The 20,486-nt window shown below is 42.7% G+C and overlaps 1 protein-coding gene across 1 annotated transcript in view; it reads right to left on the bottom strand.

Moving 5' to 3' along the window:
- LOC116971571 (neuronal acetylcholine receptor subunit alpha-7-like) overlaps positions 1-18,918 on the bottom strand; it is a 193,506-nt gene extending 174,588 nt beyond the window's left edge. Inside the window, exons 1-2 of the mRNA XM_033018804.1 lie at positions 18,879-18,918; positions 2,178-2,317 (exon numbers count right to left, since the gene is read on the bottom strand). Coding sequence (XP_032874695.1) covers positions 2,178-2,317; positions 18,879-18,918 — 180 coding nt within the window. The remainder of the gene's footprint in view (positions 1-2,177; positions 2,318-18,878) is intronic.
- Positions 18,919-20,486: the final 1,568 nt, after the last annotated feature.

The raw sequence follows: 20,486 nt of genomic DNA, 5'->3' as shown, positions 1-20,486 counted from the left end.
AAGTACTTGAGGAAAGAACTGGAATATGATAACCAGACATGATGTACAGCCAAATGGAAACATAATCAGTTTGAAATAGCAAAAAACTATGGGGCAAAGGTGAAACAATGATAAAACCGAAGCTACGATGAAGTTATAAAGAACTGCAGATTGTTTATTAAAAAAACCCATATAGTGCTGAACTAATTCAGCATCTCAGGCTGGAGAGAATGAATAGGTGATGCTTTGCGCTGCGACCCTTCCCGAGACTAGTTGTAGTAAGGGGGAGAAAGCTAAAAGAGGTGGGGATGTAACTAAGCCAGGCAAGTAATAGATGGATACAGGCGGGGGGGAGGGGGGGGGGGGTGTTGATTGGCAGATGGTTGGACATAGGTCAGAGATGAACAGACAAAAAAGTATGAGATAAGGAGATATGAAAAGGAAAGACGTGAAATGGGAAAAATGGGTGTGCACCCAGGTGGTATGCAGGGAAGAGAGGGGGGAACATTTGGAAGAGAGGGCATCAAGAGGGGTGTTGTTAGTAGGTTAGTTAGTGCATGCGTGATGGACCAATTGCAAGTGTTTGGCAAAATGGTTGCTTAGTCTATGCTTGGTGTAGCAGATGTAAAGGAGACCACATCGGGAGCACTGAAAGCAGCACATAAGGTAAGAGGAGGTACATGTGAACCTGGAAGTGCTGCTGGGGTTGATACGATGGATGGATACAATGGAAGTGCAATAGGGCAGGTGTTACAGTCTTCTGCAATTGCAGGGTCACACTCTGACACCACCATTGCTACTATTTACCCAGATCACCAGAAGAAATACTCTGCAACCAAATCTCACTTGTTACCTGTGAATGTGGTCGGGGTATAAGTGAATCAATTATGGAAATGAGGTGCTAACAATGAGGTCAGCTGGATCTCCACATGCACAGATCTCTGGATTAGAGAAGTCATTTTAGCAGAAAACAGAAAAGGGTGGGGAATTGGGAAATGTGACTGCTGGTGGGATCAAACATTCTCATGTAACGTGCTTGATCTTTGCTTAAAATCAGTGAAAGGGTAGAGAGAGTGGGCCACAGACTTACCAGGTTAGACAAACGCAGTCTAGGTTTACGAGAGACCGATCATGCTTAACAAATCCAATGGAGTTTTTTTAAGGATCTAACTAGTAAAATAGATGAGGAAATCCATGAATATAGTGTATTAAGTACCTGGGGTGGTGTTGTTTAGGTGGGAAAGAATGAGTGAACCAAGGAGTTGCAGAAGGAGTGGTCTCTGCGGAAAGCAGCAAAGGGTGGGAAATTGGAAAATGTGATTGCTGGCGGGATCATGTTGAAGATGGCAGAAATGCCTGAGAATGATTTGTTGGATGCAGAGGCAAAGAAATTAGTATATCATTGATTGGTTGCTTGGGGATTGGACCAACATGATGAACTACTATTGACTCACCTTCTTGAGAGAACCAGTGAACAATCAACAATATGTGGTCAAAACTGAGAGATACAGTAGTATGCCTCTCAAAAAAACAAATATTCAGGTTGGCAAAATATTGACGGGCTATGCAACAATATGCGACATACTTATGACACTGGTCATTGGTCAGCTGACCAATCACTGAGAGCTGTACTGTATGTTGAGTAACAAGGACTATCCCTTAGGTTGCCTGTTCAAAGTGGAGTACAAGGAAAGATTGCCCAAAGTTGGTAGTTAGCTATCTAGGGAATGAAGTGGTCTGGAAAATCTACTTGGAGGTTGGAACAGAGAGAACGGATTATCCCATCCCATCTGATCCTCGGAATGATCCAAGCAATCAGGAACCCCAGCCTTTGTGCATACATGAGTATAATGCCTGTGCTGTATCGTGATAGAGTTCTTATTAAATTTGATAAATGTGTTTGGTTTGGACAAAATTTGTGATTTTGAGTTAATGATACTAAAAGTAACCTGTAGAATGGGGTAACCTACACGATATTCAATGGCTTTGCATTGCTCCACAAAAGTTGTTAAATCCCTACTCAAATCCTCAAGCTGGGCTTGAACTCATAGTCTTCTGATTCAGAAGTACAAAGTGTACCAGGTAAGACTAGTGACACCCACAATTATTTATGGTATTTTCAGTGCAACAACCAAGATGTGTTGACAGGTGATTGAAACAACAATGTAAGGACCAACCTTTGTTAATTTATGACTCACCACATCAATTATCTGTATAAACGTAATTCCAAGTTCAACAACCAAAGACTGTGAGTCGTTCAGTACAGGACGCTCCAAATGATTGTAGCCTTTCATCAAATCCCTGTAGAGTTTTCTTTGGTATTCGCTCTGCTGTGAATCTCAACATTAAAAAGAGCACTGTTAATTTCCATTCATTCCTGGACACAACACACAGTAATGACTGCTGTCTCGGGACATCCAAAATTATTGGCCGAGATATCTTAGCAATTTCTGTCTATTTAACAATGTGTTGTGATAAAGGCTTTGCTGGTTGGCTACTAACTTACAAAAATGTAAAATATTGTTCATTTTCAAAATTCCTTATAGACTTGGGATCATAACATTTCTAAGAAATCAATATCATGTGTCATAAATCTCACAAGAGCTTTGTTAATTAATAAGAGATCATCGATTTAATCTAAAGGAATTCCTGCTTTCTGAGTTCAGCTTCCATAATGGCAATGTTTGGCAGGATGTGTAGGAAGGAACTGCAGATGCTGGTTTAAACTGAAAATAGATACAAAAAGCTGGAGTAACTCAACGGGACAGGCCCGCATCTCTGGAGAGAGGAGCATGGGTGACGAAGGACCCTTTTCCGCGTCTCGACCTGAAACATCACCGATTTCTTCTCGCCAGAGGATGCTGCCTGTCCTGCTTAGTTACTCCAGATTTGTTGTGTCCAGTGGTTTAGGCAGCATTTTGATGCATAGATTTATGATTTATCATGTCACAATGGCAGAGCTACTGTAGAGGAAATGCTTTATGATTGTGTAATAATCCTGATGGCAGAGATTCTCTCATGCAAACATTAAGCTTACTGCAGTCTCTTCCATCACCCAATTCTTCTTATTCAGTTTGGGTTTGAAGTACAGGAGGAATTCATCCAGCAATCACAAGGGTCAAGCTTCTCCCACTGTGTGTCCACCCTGTTTCTTTTGGTCACACTCTGACACCACCATTGCTACTATTTACCAGATCACCAGAAGAATACTCTGCAACCAAATCTCACTTGTTACCCGTGAATGTCGCCGGGGTATAAGTGAATCAATTATGGAAATGAGGTGCTACCAATGAGGTCAGCTGGATCTCCACATGCACAGATCTCTGGATTAAGAGAAGTCATTTTAGCAGAAAGCAGAAAAGGGTGGGGAATTGGGAAATGTGCTGCTGGTGGGATCAAACATTCTCATGTAACGTGCTTGATCTTTGCTTAAAATCATTGAAAGGGTAGAGAGAGTGGGCCACAGACTTACCAGGTTGGTACAAACTCAGTGTAGGTTGTACGAGAGAACCGATCATGCTTAACAAATCCAATGGAGTTTTTTTTAAGGATCTAACTAGTAAAATAGATGAGGAAATCCATGAATATAGTGTATTAAGACTTTCACAAGGCTTTTGATCAAATCTGCTCTCTTAACATTAGCAAGACCAAAGAGCTGATTGTTGACGTGAGAAATGAAAGCTAAGGGTCCATGAACCTGTCTTTATTGGAAGGATGGCAGTGGAAAGTACAAATGGTACTCACATATAGAATGATGGGAGTATGGAACAAGCTGCCAGAGGAGATAGTTGAGGCTGGGACTACCCCCAACATTTAATAAACAGTTAGACAGGTACATGGATAGGACAGGTTTGAAGAGATATGGACAAAACAGGTGGGACTAGTGTAGCTGTGACATGTTGGCTGGTATAGGTAAGTTGGGCCAAAGGGTCTGTTTCCACGCTGTATCACTCTATGACTATGAGAGAATCAACTGTTACAAATTCTGGCCATGCACATCTCTAATGATCTACCCAAGGCCCAGCACAGGAATACAATCACAAAGAAAGCTCATCAATGATTCTACTTCTGAAATGCATCATTGAACCTCTGCAGGTGTACCTGGAAGAGTACACTTACTGGTTATATCACACTGTAGTTTGGTGATTCAATCAATTAAAAAAAAAAGGGGGCTGCAGAAAATGATAGACATTGCCGAGTCTATCACAGATATTGACCTCGCCCACCATCAACGGACTTACAGGAAGCTCTGCCTCAAGAAAGCAGCTAATATCATCAAAGACTCCACCACCCTGGCCATGCTTTAACCTAGGGGCTGCCATCGGGAAGAAAATACAGGAGCTTGAGAACTGTTACTTCCAGATTCAAGAATAGTTTCTTCCCACCAACCATCATGCTCTTGAATCACACTGCACAACCCCAACCATAGACCTACCTCAGCACTGAACTACTATGGATTTTGTTATAAGATACAATACCTACTTTGGCTTGCACTATCATGGGCACTGGTTACCAAGTAGAACAGTATTGTTTTAATTGTATATTGATTTGATATGTTAATGGGCCTGTAAAGTTGCGGGAAGTAAGAATTTTCATTGTTGCAGTTTCGATGCATATGATAATTAAACTTTCTTCATTCTCAACTCTCTTGAGACTAGTGAGTAAAATTAAAGGTCATGGGGTTTTACCGGTATTGTAATGGCATGGATAGAGAATTGGTTGGCCAAGTAGAAGAAGAGTAGGAATAAATATGTCATCCTCAGTTAGGCACGAATATAGTGGTGGGGTGAAGCAGGATTAGTGCTTTGGTGCCAGATATTTATGATATGCATTAATGATTTGGAGCCAGGAGCTGAATTTAACATCTCTTAGGATCTTTGTAGGATGACATAAATTTGGAAAGGGAGGTGGATGGGTAACCAGGCTAATTCCTGGCAGAAGGGGCTTTATCCATCAAGAGAAGCTGGACAATTTGTATTTGTACCCCATAGGGTATATAAAAATGAGGGGTGAGCTTCTTGAAAGATTGACAGGGTAGATATTAAAATCTTTCCAGTATAGGTGACTCGCGACAAGGCCAAAATACAATATCTGTAAAATAAGGGGCCAGTCATTTAGAACCTAGGTGGGTGGAGATTTCTTCTCTCAAAGGATATGATTCTCCTCAATCTCTTCCCACTGACGGTTATGAAGGCTAGATCATTATAATATATATTTATTTATCTTAGATATATTTGGACATAAGTATTTGAAAGATCAATTAATTCAGGGTTATGGGGAAATTGCATAGATGAGCAGTTGAGCCCTGTAAGTATCAGCCATGATCATACTGCATGGTGGAGTAGGCTTGAGGAGCCATGTGGCCAACTACTGCTCCTATATTCTTGTGTTCTTGTACTTGGGGAATGTGAACTGCGAAGAGATTATAGAGAGAGAGACCACAATGTGACTTAGGCAAGTTATGTGATGTGGGCGAATGTAATGCAGGTGCAGTTATATGTGAATAAATGTGAAATTATCTACTTTGGTTCATAAAACAGAAAAAAAGATAATTATCTAAATGATGATTGATTAAGAAAGGGGAAGTTCAATGAGAGTGTCTTTGTACACCAGTTACTGAAATCAAGCATTCAGGTACAGCAAACAATTAAGACTGGCATATTGACCTTCTGTGCAAAATGATTGAGCACAAGAGCAAGAATGTCTTATGTCAGCTGTACGGTACTTGGTGAGACCACATCTGAAGTTTTGCATGCAGTTCTATCTTCTCACGTGGCGAAAGATGTTCTTAAATGGTGGGAGTGTAACAAAGGTTTACAAAACTGTTTCCTGGCATGGGAGCTCTGACTTTTGAGGGGAGATTATGTAGGATCGGTCATTACTCACTCGTGTATTGTGAAATGAGTGAGGTTCTTATAAAACCCCTAAATTTCTGACAGGTCACGAAATACTAGATGCAGTGAGACTGTCACAAATAACTGGAGACTCCAGAATCGGGGTCACAGCCTCAGGATACAGTGATATCCATTAAGAACCAAAATCTGAAGAATTGTAACAACCCTGTGAATTGTCCACTATAAACCCAATGGAGGACAAGTCATTAAAATATTCAAGGAGGAGGTAGATATATTTCCTTAATGCCAATGGGATCTGGGGAATGGAGACAAGGCAGGAAAAGAATAGGTGACCTAACTGTGAACCCTAGTTCTAGATTTACCAGTCTCCTTGACAAATAGAGTCCTGGAGACGGATGACAGAAAACAGCCTTTCAGCTCAGCATGTCAATGCAAACTACCAAATCCTGTGTATACTCATCCCATTTACCTGCATTCAGGCTCTTGTGCTTTTCAATCATGAGATTGCTTGCACTTTGTCAACGCCAGTGGATACAACCCTAATCTGTCCAAACCTTTCCTTATGAGACAATAAAGAGGTCCCACTCCCTCACATACTCTCTCGTAACCTTTGCCACTCTAAAAAAAATCCAGCTAAGTATCTTTTTTTTGCTATAATTTCCTTGGATACACCATGTTTACATCTATCCCTATCTTTTCCCGCTAATCCTAATGGTGATAGAGGTTGATGTTTGGGTTTTTTTTTTTCTCTGTTGGAACTCAGGAGATTCACACTAATGACTCGAAGATCAGAAGAAACAAAAGGACCTTGAAGCAAGCGCTGAGGCCACTGCTGAGAATCATAGCTGCGCATCAAAGCTAAAGGAAATGCTTCTGTTCACAGTCACAAAAGGTCTCAGATCAGCTGTAAACAGCATGTTAAAGAAATATTTTATTTTTAAGCTATTTATATAATATATAATTTATATATTATTAATTTAGTGATCTCAAAAAAAGGATATCAAAGATTTCTTGCCTCAATTAAAATAAAGTGAAAAGTGATATAAGGTTACACACCACTGCATCTCAAGGTTTGCGCGTTAGAACCCAATCAATGAATTGGCTAAAGGTGAAGATAATTATTTTTATGATGTTTGTTTGACTTAAATGTGGTCATCAGGTTTCATTAAATGGGATAGCCATTTTGTTTATGAAGAGCTGTCAGTTCAGATTTTCCACTTATATCCCAAGTTGTTCTACAGCTTTAATTAATGAGGTTATATGCCCATGTATGACATGTTAAACTCTCCTTAAATAGAAAGTCTTGCTAACTCATGCATGTTGTATTCTTTGATAAAATTCTGCATGGTATGTTGCTCTGGAAGGTTAGATCTCATGGGATCCAAGAACAATTATCTAACTGGATACAGAATTGGCTTAATGGTTGAAGCAAGGGTGCTGGTGGAAGATAGTTTTTCTGACTGGAGGCCGGTGGCTAGTGGTGTGCCTCATCGATCGATACTGGGCCCATTGCTGTTTGTTATCTATATCAGAGATTTTGAGGAGTATGTTCAAGGCATGATAAGTAAATTACTGTAGGATCTTGATTAGCTGGGCAAGTATGGTGATGAAAGGTAAATAGAGTTTGATTCAAACAGGAAGCATTCAGTGTTTTATTTTGAGAAGTCAAACTAGGGCAAGATCGTCACAGTGAACAGTTGGGTAGTGGGGAGTGTTGTAGAGCAGAGGGATCTAGGAGTACATGGTTCCCTGAAAGTGGTATTGCAGTAGATAGGGTGACAAAGAAGCTTTGCCATAATGGCATTCAGCAGTTAGGGGACCGGTACAGAAGTTGGGATGTTATGTTACAGTTGTACAAGATATTGGTGAGGCTGCACCTTGAGTATTGTGTTCAATTTCGGTCAACCTGCTAGTGTTCTCCTCCTCTCAATTGCTGCTGCTCGAGGTCCATGACCTCCCTCTAGTTACATTTGCACCAGATTACTAACTAAGGTATTCTTGCTCACTGATATTGCAACTCTGACCTCACGTTAGCACATTTACACTCCTCCGTTAGGCTAGACACTGGTAACTGGAGGATACCTTTCCCATAAAACCACATTTATAAAGACACGGAGGAACTCCAAACCATTTCCTAATATATGAACTAACCAACCTCTCAACCCTTTCCACCTTAGATACTGGCACCTCATAAACTGTTAACGGCCATATCAAACTAGGGAATAACCCAAACTGCGAGCACCACAACCTCAACTAGCCTGGAAGCCCTGACTTCTCTATCCTTTCTAACCCTATCAATAATATATTTTCTAAGTTGCTGAACCTGTTCAGTGTGATCTGACTTCCTGCTATACCGCCTACCCAAGCTTTTAACTGGTTTTCTCCATTATAAAGGGAATTTCTAACTCATCTACATAAAACCTTATCTCTATTTCCTTCCCCCTATATTCTGTGCATTACTAGGCTTAATCTTCATATAGCCCACTTTAGATAATCATTTAACTTTTCAAATAACATTCTTCTACAAGCTACTGTTGTGGTCACCAAGATCATATCATCCATATAGGTCCTGATTGGGGGGTGTGAAGCTCACCCCACCGTCTCTTCCCATCTACGGGCCACTGTGATGGTCTAATCACTCACTCCATCACCATTGTAAAAGCTAATGAGGAAATAGTACACCCTGCCATAATGCCTATCTCTGGTCTCTGCCATGCTGTTGTGAAGTCTACTGCTCTAAAACACTTTCTGATATATTGGAGATATGCTTTCACTAAAGTTTAGTACTATCCTGAAACTCTAAAAAAACAAAAAAAAACAAAAAAACAAAAGCAGTCCAAATGTGGTACAAAATATAGGAATCTTTAAAAGGTGGAATTAACAAAACATCTCGAGATGCAGGACTCAATAAGGATAATATTTTGAAAAGATCGTGTTTTGCTAACACCACTGGATTATTTTATCAAATAATATAATTGGGATAAGTAGTATTCCACAGATTTCAACACATGTAGCCAAAGACCAGTAAATGTTGGAAATACTCAGCAGATCAGGATAAATCTAAGGAAAGAAACAGTGCAAATGTTTCAGGTGAATGACTGTTCATTAAAATGTGCACAGATTTACTGGTAGCCCAATAAGTAGAAAAGTATCTTCTAACTAGAAATGTGGAAGATTGCCCACATTACTAAGTTGGATAAAAGGCCTTTTATTCATTTAAAGTTATGGAACTACGTGTCCAATAGAGCAGAAAATACAGCTGAAATACCCAAAACGTTCAATTACCCATTACTGCTGTTGACTTGTAAAGAAAAAACAATTGCATTTACTTTAATAGTCTTGCTATGAGGAGCTACAGTAACCCTGTGCAGCAACTGGGCTTTTCCACATCATGTCCAGAAGAAATCCGAGAAAGATATTGACAGCTGACTAAGCTCAATTAACCAGACCCCAGCCCATTGTCAAAGCTTATAAAGACTATAAATGTTTCTGAATGTTTCAGTCATTCATAACCCTTCAAAAACTAACAAAACTATTCAAGCTACTGAAAAGTTAAAAGTTAATTGTTTTTACCGAGAATATGGTTCAATGGTCCTTTATTGTCACGTGTACCGAGGACAGTGAAATTTGATTTGCCATACAGTCATACAAAAAAAGCAACAAGATACATAACTACATAAAGATTAAACATAGACTTCAGCAGCCACCACAGTTCACGTTATTGGCAATTACTGTGATTATGCAATCAGCACTTTAGAATTCACAAAGGAAATTATACTCAGTGATGCAGATAAATAGCTCAAGCATTATGGAACAATTGTTCCCTGAATATCTAAATAACGTTGGGATTTTGTTACCTTATTGAGTTCAACAAAAAGTTAAATCCTTTGGGCTTCTGAGATGAGAAGTACATTTATTTTTCATCTGTTTGCAAATAAGCTCAAATCCTTCTTGGGAACTGTTTTTTGATGAGCAATTAAGAGCAGGTGATCAAGTGCAACAGAAGAAAGTTCAAAGCACAAAACATGATGAGAAAGCATAAAGATCAAAGGAATTTGCTGTGAATGTTTATGTATTCCTTAAAATTACTTGAAAATATGCTCCCATTTTATGAAGTTAATCATTTTTAGAGATAGACACAAAATGGGGGAGTAACTCGACGGGACATGCAGCATCTCATGAGATATAGAGATATGAAAGGGTAAGGTGTGTAAATGAAAGATCAAAGGGGACGAGATCAAGGAAAATGTTGAATAGATCATTGTTAGCTGAGGGGAAGGTGACAACGAGGCATACAATCAATAAAGTACAATCAATCAATCAGGAAGACAGTGAAACTAATCAGAGAACTAGGATGGGGAAAGGTTGGAGAGAGAGGAAAAGCAACGATTACTTGAAGTTAGAGAACTCAATATTCATACCCAACAGGCTGCAGTACGACTGTTATGTAAACTGAATATTAAGCTCTACAATTTTGATTTTGGTCACAATTGGCAGCTCCTACCTGTTGCTACATTAAATGACCTACTTTCTATTCACTCCAATGTCAAACCCATACTGTTTTAATCCATGACTTTAAATAAAAGAAGGTTAAGTGGTTAATAATGTCTTTGGATATTAAGAGATATTCTTTACCATTTGACCTTATCCTTTATGATTGCATCAATCTTCCTGTTCCTGATCAGGGTCCATTGTGAAGATCTATATAGGATTGCACACTTTGTACTCTTGTGTAAAAGCTCCATGATCATTGGGTGGGAGATAAGAAGATTTATTGCTTAAACTGTGAAAGAAACCAGCAGAACCGCTTCAGATTTTTTTGCCAAAAAAAATCATTTAGTGAAAACCAAATATAATAGACAAAGTCTGTGGAATTTCAAAACCATTAGACCCAGATATAAAATGCGAAAGCTATCAGCCATGTCAAGGAACGTGCTGTTTTCAGTTATTAAATATTTTATATTATTTTGATTACCTTTTTTGATTAATTAATTTATGTTTTAATCATTTCTGCAGGATTCTAATTCCCTTTAAAGGTAATCAGATATTAGGATGCAGATGTTAGGTTGCATTTTCTTTGAGAAGGTGAGGTCGAGGAGATGTGAGAGAAGTTTATTAAAGACTGGGAGATCTGAACAGGTGATGATAGTTTGTGCCGGAGAAAGTGTGTGGACTGGATGCCATGGGTGTAAAGGGGAAGTGAATTAGGATTGATATGTGAAATAACTAACGTTCCTGCAGTTTGTGGACTGTATCTGAAACATGTTGCCTGCAGATCTGATGGAGAGAGATGCCATTATGACCTTCTTGAGGGAATATATTGTATGAAAAAAAATTTGCAGAGCTACGGAGAGAGGCCGGGGATCAGAACCAATGACAGAGATCCGGCACCAATATGACGGGGATATGATCTCCTTCTGTGCTGTTATCATTCTATGATTCCATTACTCTAAAAGAAGTTAAGAATTAGGAGCAGTAGGCCATTTGGCCTTTAGCCAAATTAACCGCTGTTCATCAAGGTCATGACTGATCCATGTGTGTTGCAATGTTTCTTTTTAAACAGAGCTATGAACTACAGAATTTAGTCCCTAAGCTACAGTTTTACTGCAGGCACTCTTGCTCAGCGTCAAACGCTTCTGGATTCATGATGTCAAAACTATATAGTAAAACTCTAGTGTGCAATAAAATGATCTATAATGTTACCAACTTGAAAATGACTCATGAGCACGATGTTGGCCAATTTAATAAGCATGCTCATAATTAATTTTTGAATTATTTTTCACAAGGTGCTTCTCTGTGTTTATGTGCAAGTTGATGAGCCTTTCAAACATGGATACTCAGCATGTTTTAAATTCCCTAAGCTTGGAATTCGTCATCTAAATGCATTCAGATTTTGATGGAAACTGGATGAAATGCTAATGGAAAAATCTCAATAGAGTTTAGCGTTTAGAGATACAGGACTGATTGCATTGTGGCCTGGTAACAATTCTGATGCACCTGAATGAAAGAGGATGCAGAATGTAGTAGACTCTGGCTCATCATGGGCACAGCCTATCCCACCATTGAAAGCATTGAACTGAGGTGCTGCCTCAAAAAGGTGGCATTAATCATCAAGACACCCTACTATCCAGGTCATGCTTCCTTCTCCCTGCTCCCACAGGACAAGAGGTACAGAAGCCAGAATTTGCACTGCACCAGGTTGAGGCACAAATATGCCCCTGTCCCACTTAGGAAACCTGAACAGAAACCTCTGGAGACTTTGCGCCCCACCCAAGGTTTCCGTGCGGTTCCCGGAGGTTTTTGTCAGTCTCCCTAATGGTCGAAAGTGGTTTCCGCTTCTTCTATGTTCCGAGAAGAAGTGGAAACCACTTTCGACCATTAGGGAGACTGACAATAACCTCCGGGAACCGCACGGAAATCTTGGGTGGGGCATAAAGTCTCCAGAGGTTTCCGTTCAGGTTTCCTTAGTGGGACAGGGGCATTACTTTCCTCTAACTATCAGGATCTTGAACCAACCCTAATCCTATCTCGACAATAGAACACTATCTCTTTCATTAATGTCTTGTTTTGTTGCAATCTTTTTTCGCTTTACACCTTGGCAGAATTGTATATGCAATTTATATTTATTTTATGTATAAATTATGTTATATGTGTTTGGCTGAGTTTACGAGTATGTGGTGCTGTTGCAAGCAGAATTTGCTGCAAGTACCTCACCACACTTGCATATGGCTATAAACTCAACCTTTAAAGTTCTATTCTTTGCAAACTCTGATTGCTTTTCTCTTTCCCACTTTGAAGAAGCTAAGATGATACTCACTGTCATTGATACATTTTCATGCCTCTGTACGTGAGGCTGTATGTAGCATCGATCAACGCACGCCACCTACATTAACCTGCGTCTCTGCCTTCCCTCTCAAATGCCTGAGATGTATTCCGATTTAATTTCATCAGCAAATATTGCACCATTTCTCCGGTGCTTAAGCCCAAATCATTTTATATAAATGGAAAACAGCAGAGGCCCCTGAGGCCCAACACTACTCTCAGTCTGAAATATATCCATTTAATGAGGCCTGTCTTTTTATGGCTCACAGCAGATTAATAGTTAGCAAAGTGAAAGGTGATCAGTGCTGTGCAACGAGAAGCATTAAACCCAATGTTAAGTGTGATTTTTTCCAACACACTTTTAATTCTCTGATGCTAAAAATGTGCATTGCTTTGACCTTCCTTTTTCAAAAAGGTTGACATACACACATTATCCAGGCTGACAATCTAGCACAGAGCGGTACTCTTATTGGAGTCCACATTAAGAGAGGATGTGGAAATGAGATCCAGCAAACTACAAGAATGGTGTGAATCAAATGATCCAAACAATGATTGATAGAAAGTTTGCCTAATGCCCTGCTTGACATTTCTTCTTCAAAGATTCAGGCCAAAAGTAGATTACCAACTCATTCATCTCTTATATGGCATCTAGGGCTGGGCTGTCTGCCGAATGAATCCCATATTTGCCTACAAGCCATGAGGGAGAGGACTGGATTTCTTTATTTCTGAAGGTCATTGAAGTTTTCACTTCTACAGTCTTATGGATCCACAGTGGTGATCGCTGGTTGGTGTGGACTCGGTGGGCCGAAGGGCTTGTTTCCGCGCTCTCTAAACTAAAGTAAACTAAACTAAACTAAACTAAACTAAGCACATTTATTTTTACATTCTGATTACTTTTTCATATCTTTTGATGCATAATTGTTGGTGGTAAACTGGTAGCCATTCGATCACTGTGGACCGCTATCATAGTGGCATAGAGTTATAGAGCTAAATAGCACAGATAACAGCAATTCAGCTCAGATGTTCATGCCAACCAAGTCTGCATGTTAGGCTAGCCCCATTCTCTGCATTTGGACCCTATCCCTCTAACCCCTTCCTATCCATTTATCTTTGAATCCTTTAGAAGAATGAGAGGTGAGCTTACTGAGACATGTAAGATCCTAAGGGGGATATAACAGAGTAAATATTTAAATGTTTCCACAAGTGGAGAGTCTTGAAGAAGGGAATCAAAATCATAAAGAGATGGGGATTATATAAAAATGAGATACCCTTGAAATTTCTTCTGACAAACGTTGGTGAATCACCGGCATTGTCTTCTCCACATGGTTGTGGAGGCTGGAAGAATCAGAAGAAAATTGGCCAATTCATACTCATTAAGGTCTGCCAATGAGGAAGACAAGGATACAGTTACATATGGATAAGCAGATATACAGTTACATATGGATAAGCAGATATCCAGTTCCCTGAATCTGATGATAAGTTTGGAGGGGATGATAGTGTTCAACACCATATTGTGGTCAATGAACAGCCTGACATATGTGTTTCTATTTTCCAAGTGGTCCAGTAGAGAGTCAGCAAGTTTGTATCCCTTGTTGATCTATTGTGGATGTAGTGGAATTGTAGCGGGTTCAGTTCCTTCCAATGGTTGGAAATAGAAAGATTAAACAAGAACTTACCGATGAAGTTTGATCTTTATTTTGTGAGAAGTTGAAGTGAGGGATTACGTGAAGTGCCCGCCAACCCGCATGCGCATCAATCTTCAGAGCAACTGTATGAAGCCACAGACCAGTTGTATGGTTTTAAACTATAGAAAGATTAACGACCCTAGAGTTACCGGATGATCTTTATGAGAATCAGGGTTGGGAATGGAGGGCACGTAATCCCTCACTTCAACTTCTCATAAAATAAAGATCAAACTTCAAACGGTAAGTTCTCGTTTAATCTTTCTATTTTATATCGAAGTCACGTGAGTGACTACGTGGAGCCTTCAAAGCTCTGTGGTTTCATGCAGTAACCCAATCTGTGTGTGAAACACTTAAACAGATAAACCATAAATGGTAGAAAACATGGGTTAATAATACCAGCTTCTTCTTCTTTTCGTGTCTTTGAAGCTGGTTGGTTATATGACAGTTTCCCATTCCTTTACACAGTCCTTGCGTTTTTATTGAACACTGCAAGATCCTTTGGGCTGCACTGGTAGGGTAGTAGGGGGCAGACAAGGCAGTGCTGCATTGTATGGTCCTCTTCTCCACATTCACAGGTGGTTTGGCCAGTTTCATAGCCCCATCTGGCCATGGCAGCTTTTGATCGCCCTGTTCCTGTTCTCAGGCGGTTGAGCGTCTTCCACTGGACCCATGGTGCTTCTGAGCCCGGAGGGAGGGCTTCAGAAGGAGGGATACCCATGTCAGTAGGAGGGGGGTCGTCCTCAAGCCTTTTTGTCCATAGTTGGAGTCTGGTTTCTTCCCGTGATGCTATTAGGGGCTGGACATGGCTGAGAAAGCTTCTCCTGGACTTCAGCCGTTGGGCCGGGGGTACACGTCCGTAGAGGAGGTGGCGTTTATCACTGCTGGCCTTGGTCATCTCTACTCGGCTGGCGACTTCCCGTCTCACATCAGCAGGGGCAATGCCAGCGAGGAGGTGCAGGTTGTTTATGTTGGTGGGCTTCAAGCAGCCAGTGATTGAGCGGCAGGTGTTATTCAACGGTGGGTCTAGTTTCTTGGCATGGGATGATCTCCCCAAAACAGGACACGCATACTCCGCAGAGGAGTAGCACAGGGCCAGAGCAGTAGATCTTAATGTGTGTGCTGTGGCTCCCCATTTGGAGTTGGTCAGCTGCCGGAGGATGTTATTTCGGGAGTTAACTTTCAATTTGATGTTTTTGACGTGTTCCTTATAGGAGAGAGTGCGATCCAGTGTTACACCGAGGTAGGCAGGGTTGGTGCAGTGCTCAAGAGGTGTTCCAGACCATGTGATGTTAAGGGGTCTGTTTGCTTCCCGGTTCCTGAGATGGAACGAGCAGGCTTGGGTCTTCGCAGGGTTTGCGTGTAGGTGGTTGCGCTCGTAGTAGTATAATACCATGATGCTAACTTGCATACAATGGCCATTGCTCTTAATCGGACCACAGTCCCAATTGGCTTTGAGTTAGACAATAACTGATGCAAAACTGTTCAGAATTCTATCTGCAAACATCCAGGCATATTCAACCAAATTTGCATAACTTCTGAAACCACACTATGTAAGCCTCCTGCTGTATGATGAAACGGAAATATCCATTCTATTGGCTTCCATTCTACTGATAAACCCCTAAGTCTTATCAGCCGCAAATTTTGCCTGTCATCTAAAAACTCGATGACCCAATGCCCTTTTGATCTGAGTAAGGCAGAATTAGCTTCCACCACTGGCTTTGTCATCAAAACACCAGATATATTTGTGCCTCGTGCATAGACATGGCAAAGTATGCATCTTCAAGATCGATTCTCTGAATCAGCTAAATTGCTGAAAACCAATCATCCATCTCAACTGGGTAACCAAACACATGATCAGATTAGTCAAATCCTAACCTGATTTGGCATGCTCCATGTTACTGCAATCTTGAGAAATATCAGAAATACCCCTCTTATTCTTGGGCAGACTACTCATCCTTTGTGAGATGTCACTGATTCCACTTGGAACCATCGTATCCTCTATTGACCGTACGGACGGAAATTTTTCGGCTTCTCTTGCCGCAGAAGATGCATTATCTATTTATTCATTTATTTCGCTGATAACATATAATCAGAACCTTATGGCTAGAGCTGAAACACAGCATCCATTTGATGTGGGAATACAAGTTCCTTGTCAACTCTAGACTGTCAGTCACCACGAATCCTCAACGCTCTTCCTCAGAGTGGAAATTAGCATAATGCAAGCCTGAACCAGGGATTGCTTCGCAGTCCTCTGACTACAACCACCTGTCTGAGTCGCCAGTGTGTGCAACACAATTGCTTCGACTAGCCATTTAATCAGGAATACTGGTATGGAGAGCCTACAGATTATTATATATACATTTTTGATTCACAACATGAACCTGCAGGTTAGATAAAAGTACTACATGCCAGACCGGCTTCCTGCTGGTAGCTACCTATCCCAGAGAGGATGGCAATGATGTTTCCAACGAACTGGCACTCCACTAACTGAGCCGAAATTTAAACATGTGTAGAGGGAGACTTCAACTACTTCACTCTACTGAACAGCCCGATAACCTCAATCATAGATCTTGAGGCAATGCTTCCCTGGTCAATATGACCCATATGGCCAGCCAGTTCCAAGATGGTCTACCCTGAACCAGGGTAACCAAGCTGTTCCTACTTGGAACTTACAGAAGTTACTACGCAAGGCACCCTGCCAATGTCTCTGCATCAACCTAATCTTCTCCAGAGACAGTGAAAAAGATACTAGACAGCCCATGCTGCCAGTAAATCCAAACCTGGGCCGATAGACTGCTCCATTTTGGAGTTTTACGGAGGTAAATAAAGAGACCTTACCTGTCGGCGTCTCTGAACCTGGGTCGACCGGCTAGTTGGAGCTTCAGCGAATTTCCATTGCAGACCCTGTCTGACCACATCTTCAGCCCCACGCTTGGGAACAACTCATTTCCGGAGCTCAAAAGCGATATTGCTGTGCAAGGCACGCCTGCCAGCATTCCTGAGCCGAATGGGACAGACTACTTCTTCGACCTACTACCTCTTAGACCCTTGCTGGAGCTTTTATTGTGCAGGCCACGCTGTAAGTATATTCCCAGCCTGGATAGACAGGCTGCTTCCTTGGCCAGTTGTCCTTCGGAGCCTCAGCGGGGCTCGCTGGACAGGTCACGCCTGTCATTACTGCAAACCTGGTTCAACAAGCTGTTCTTTCGAGGCCAGCTATTGACTCCCGACTGCTCCTCTCCGGAGCTTCAACGGCGTTTCCTGCTCCTTGAATACAGGGTGGAAAACCTGCCGGAATACTGGAGCTTTAACCACCTAGAAAGGTACTCCATTCCCGCAGCCGTCTAAAATTCCCCCTGCTTGTCTTCAACTTGGTTCATAAGTCCTCTTTGAAGAGATACTATGCAGGCTGTAAGTTACTGGCCCTGTAAAAATCTTTTGGGCTTGATGACATAATTTTGTTGCCTACATATCCTCACTGGGATATCCCAACTGATGAAATTGGCTTATGGAAACATCCAAAAGTCTGGTAGTTATCTGGACTGGCATATTCCCTGGATACTTTTAGCCAGATCTTCTATCCCCAAAGAGATGGCAAATATGAGGCAAGAACCGGCAGCTCCTTCATATGATTAAAAATGCAGCATTTCCCCCATTAGTTCAGGAATTTGCTTTCCTTATTGATATCCACATAGTTGGAGTCACATATGTAAGAATCTCCAACACTTCACTCTTCTGAGCGGAAATATCATAACGCAACCCTGAGCCAGGTATTGCTTCCATTCGTCTGAGTGGGAGATATTATCACGCAACTCTGAACCAGGTGTTGCTGCCACAGGCATCTGACTGACACAGCCTGTAAATGTCTCCTGAGCTAGGAGCACATTTCCTTTCCTTTTAATTTGTTCATCCATTTATTTTATTTTTATATTTGTTTGTTTGTTCATTCATTTATTTATTGTACTTACTAGACAGGTTGCGCCTGCTAGTGACTCCGAGTCCTTGCTCCCTACTGGAGCCTCAACGGAGTATATTAGGGGAGGAAAAAAATGTTCAACCCTGAACAAGGTGTTGCCTCCCCAGGCCTACGGCCCCCATCTGGCCCATAATCAGATTCACCTCTGCAATCATCGATTCTCCCCTCATCAGTGGGAGGAATACTGCAACCCTGAACCGAGGTGTTGCCACAGGCATTTGGCTGGAGCCGTCTGTTAATGCCTCCGGTGCACGGAACATATTTCTCGTTACAGAGCCTGCTCCCACGGAGCCTCTCATAGTTTTCCACTGGCCGCGCCGGATGCTGTTATTTTTAGAACATGAGCTTCCGCGGAGCCTTCATAGTATTCAGCAATCCCGGTCGCGCAGGTTGCTGCTATTTTTAAACCATGAGCTCCCGCGGAGCTTCCATAACATTCAGCAATCCTGCCGCTGCTACTTTTTATCTCGCCTCCACGGCGGCAGCTGCACAAACTGTGCCAGCTTCTCCGGGCCCACCGCCCCTGTTCCCGAGCAGCGGCCCGTTTTTTTCCCCCCTTACCTGTCGGAGCAGTTTCGAACTGCTCCGATTCTCGCGCCATGCGTCAATGTATTGACGCGCATGCGGGCTGGCGGGCTCTTCACGTAGTCACTCATGTGACTTCGATATAAAATTATGCATTATATTCAACCTCTCAAAGCACTTCATCACCATGGACGTCAATGCCACCGGTCAGTAGGCATTGAGGCACCTTATTTTGCTCTCTGGCGGTTGTATTATTGATGTATTTTAAAACTGGAAATCTCAGACCTTAGCAATGAGAGGTTAAAGATGTCTGCATAGTCTCCAGCCAGTTGGTTTGTGCAGGTTTTAAGAATGTGACCATTGGGGATGAACGCTTTCCAAGGTTCACCCGGAAGTGGCGGCGCTGGGAACGGCAGCGGCTCGCCTGCAGTCCGTTTGTCTTTTACTTTTTTGTGTTGGTTTTTTCGGTTTGTCTAGTTACGTTTTTGGTTTTTAGGTCGTGTTTATGTGGGGGGGGGGGGTGGGGGGTGTAACGGGGCTTGCTGTCTCTCCCTTCAGGGGAATACGACCTTTTTGTCGTATCCCCCTTCTCTGCCTCCGTCTACGCTGAGGCCTGATGGCGGAGCTGGCGACCTCGGGACTCTGGAGGCAGCTGACAGGACTTGCCCTGAGCTCCCGTGAGGGTGGCCCAGCCCGTGGCTGGAACTGCGCTCTCGTGAGAGCGGCCTGGCGAGGGGCTGAGAGACTTTCCCGTGAGGGGCTGTGGCCCGTCGGAGTGGCCCAGCCCGAGGGAGGAACAGCACTCCCGTCGGAGTGGCCCAGCCCGAGGGAGGAACAGCACTCCCGTCGGAGTGGCCCAGCCCGAGGGAGGAACAGCACTCCCGTCGGAGTGGCCCAGCCCGAGGGAGAACGGCACTCCCGTCGGAGTGGCCCAGCCCGAGGGAGAACGGCACTCCCGTCGGAGTGGCCCAGCCCGAGGGAGAACGGCACTCCCGTCGGAGTGGCCCAGCCCGAGGGAGAACGGCACTCCCGTCGGAGTGGCCCAGCCCGAGGGTGCAACGGCACTCCCGTCGGAGTGGCCCAGCCCGAGGGAGAACGGAGAACGGCACTCCCGTCGGAGTGGCCCAGCCCGAGGGAGAACGGTAATCACGTGAGGGCGATCCGGCTCGGGGCTGGAACGGTGCTCCGGTGGCTGGGACGGCGTTCTGGCGGCGGTGACCTGAGTCTGGGGTTCAGCCGCGGGCCAGCGGCTGCGTGTGCTGGACTGGTGGGCGGCAGCTTCGACCACGCCCGTTTGCGGGGTTCGGTGAGCTGCGGGACTGTTGTGCCATCGCCCGGTGGGGAATCGCCTCAGCGCAGAGGGAGAAGGGGAGGGAAGAGACAGTAACCCTAAGATTTTTGCCTCCACCACAGTGAGGAGGTGCTTGGAGGATACACTGTGGTGGTGTTAATTTGTGTTTATTGTTGTTTATTATTGTATGATTGTATGTATGACTGCAGGCACGAAATTTCGTTCAGACCGTAAGGTCTGAATGACAATAAAGGAATTCAATTCAATTCAATTCAATTCAATGAACTATCTTCTGATATTTGCTTTGGTGATTGAGATTACAGTTGTTGACAGCTCTAGGGGGCTGAAAGGTG

Source organism: Amblyraja radiata, chromosome 3 (assembly GCF_010909765.2).
Source record: "Amblyraja radiata isolate CabotCenter1 chromosome 3, sAmbRad1.1.pri, whole genome shotgun sequence".
NCBI lineage: Eukaryota > Metazoa > Chordata > Chondrichthyes > Rajiformes > Rajidae > Amblyraja > Amblyraja radiata.
Note: the sequence above shows the minus strand (reverse complement) of the source record. Positions and strands in the feature narration are given on the sequence as shown.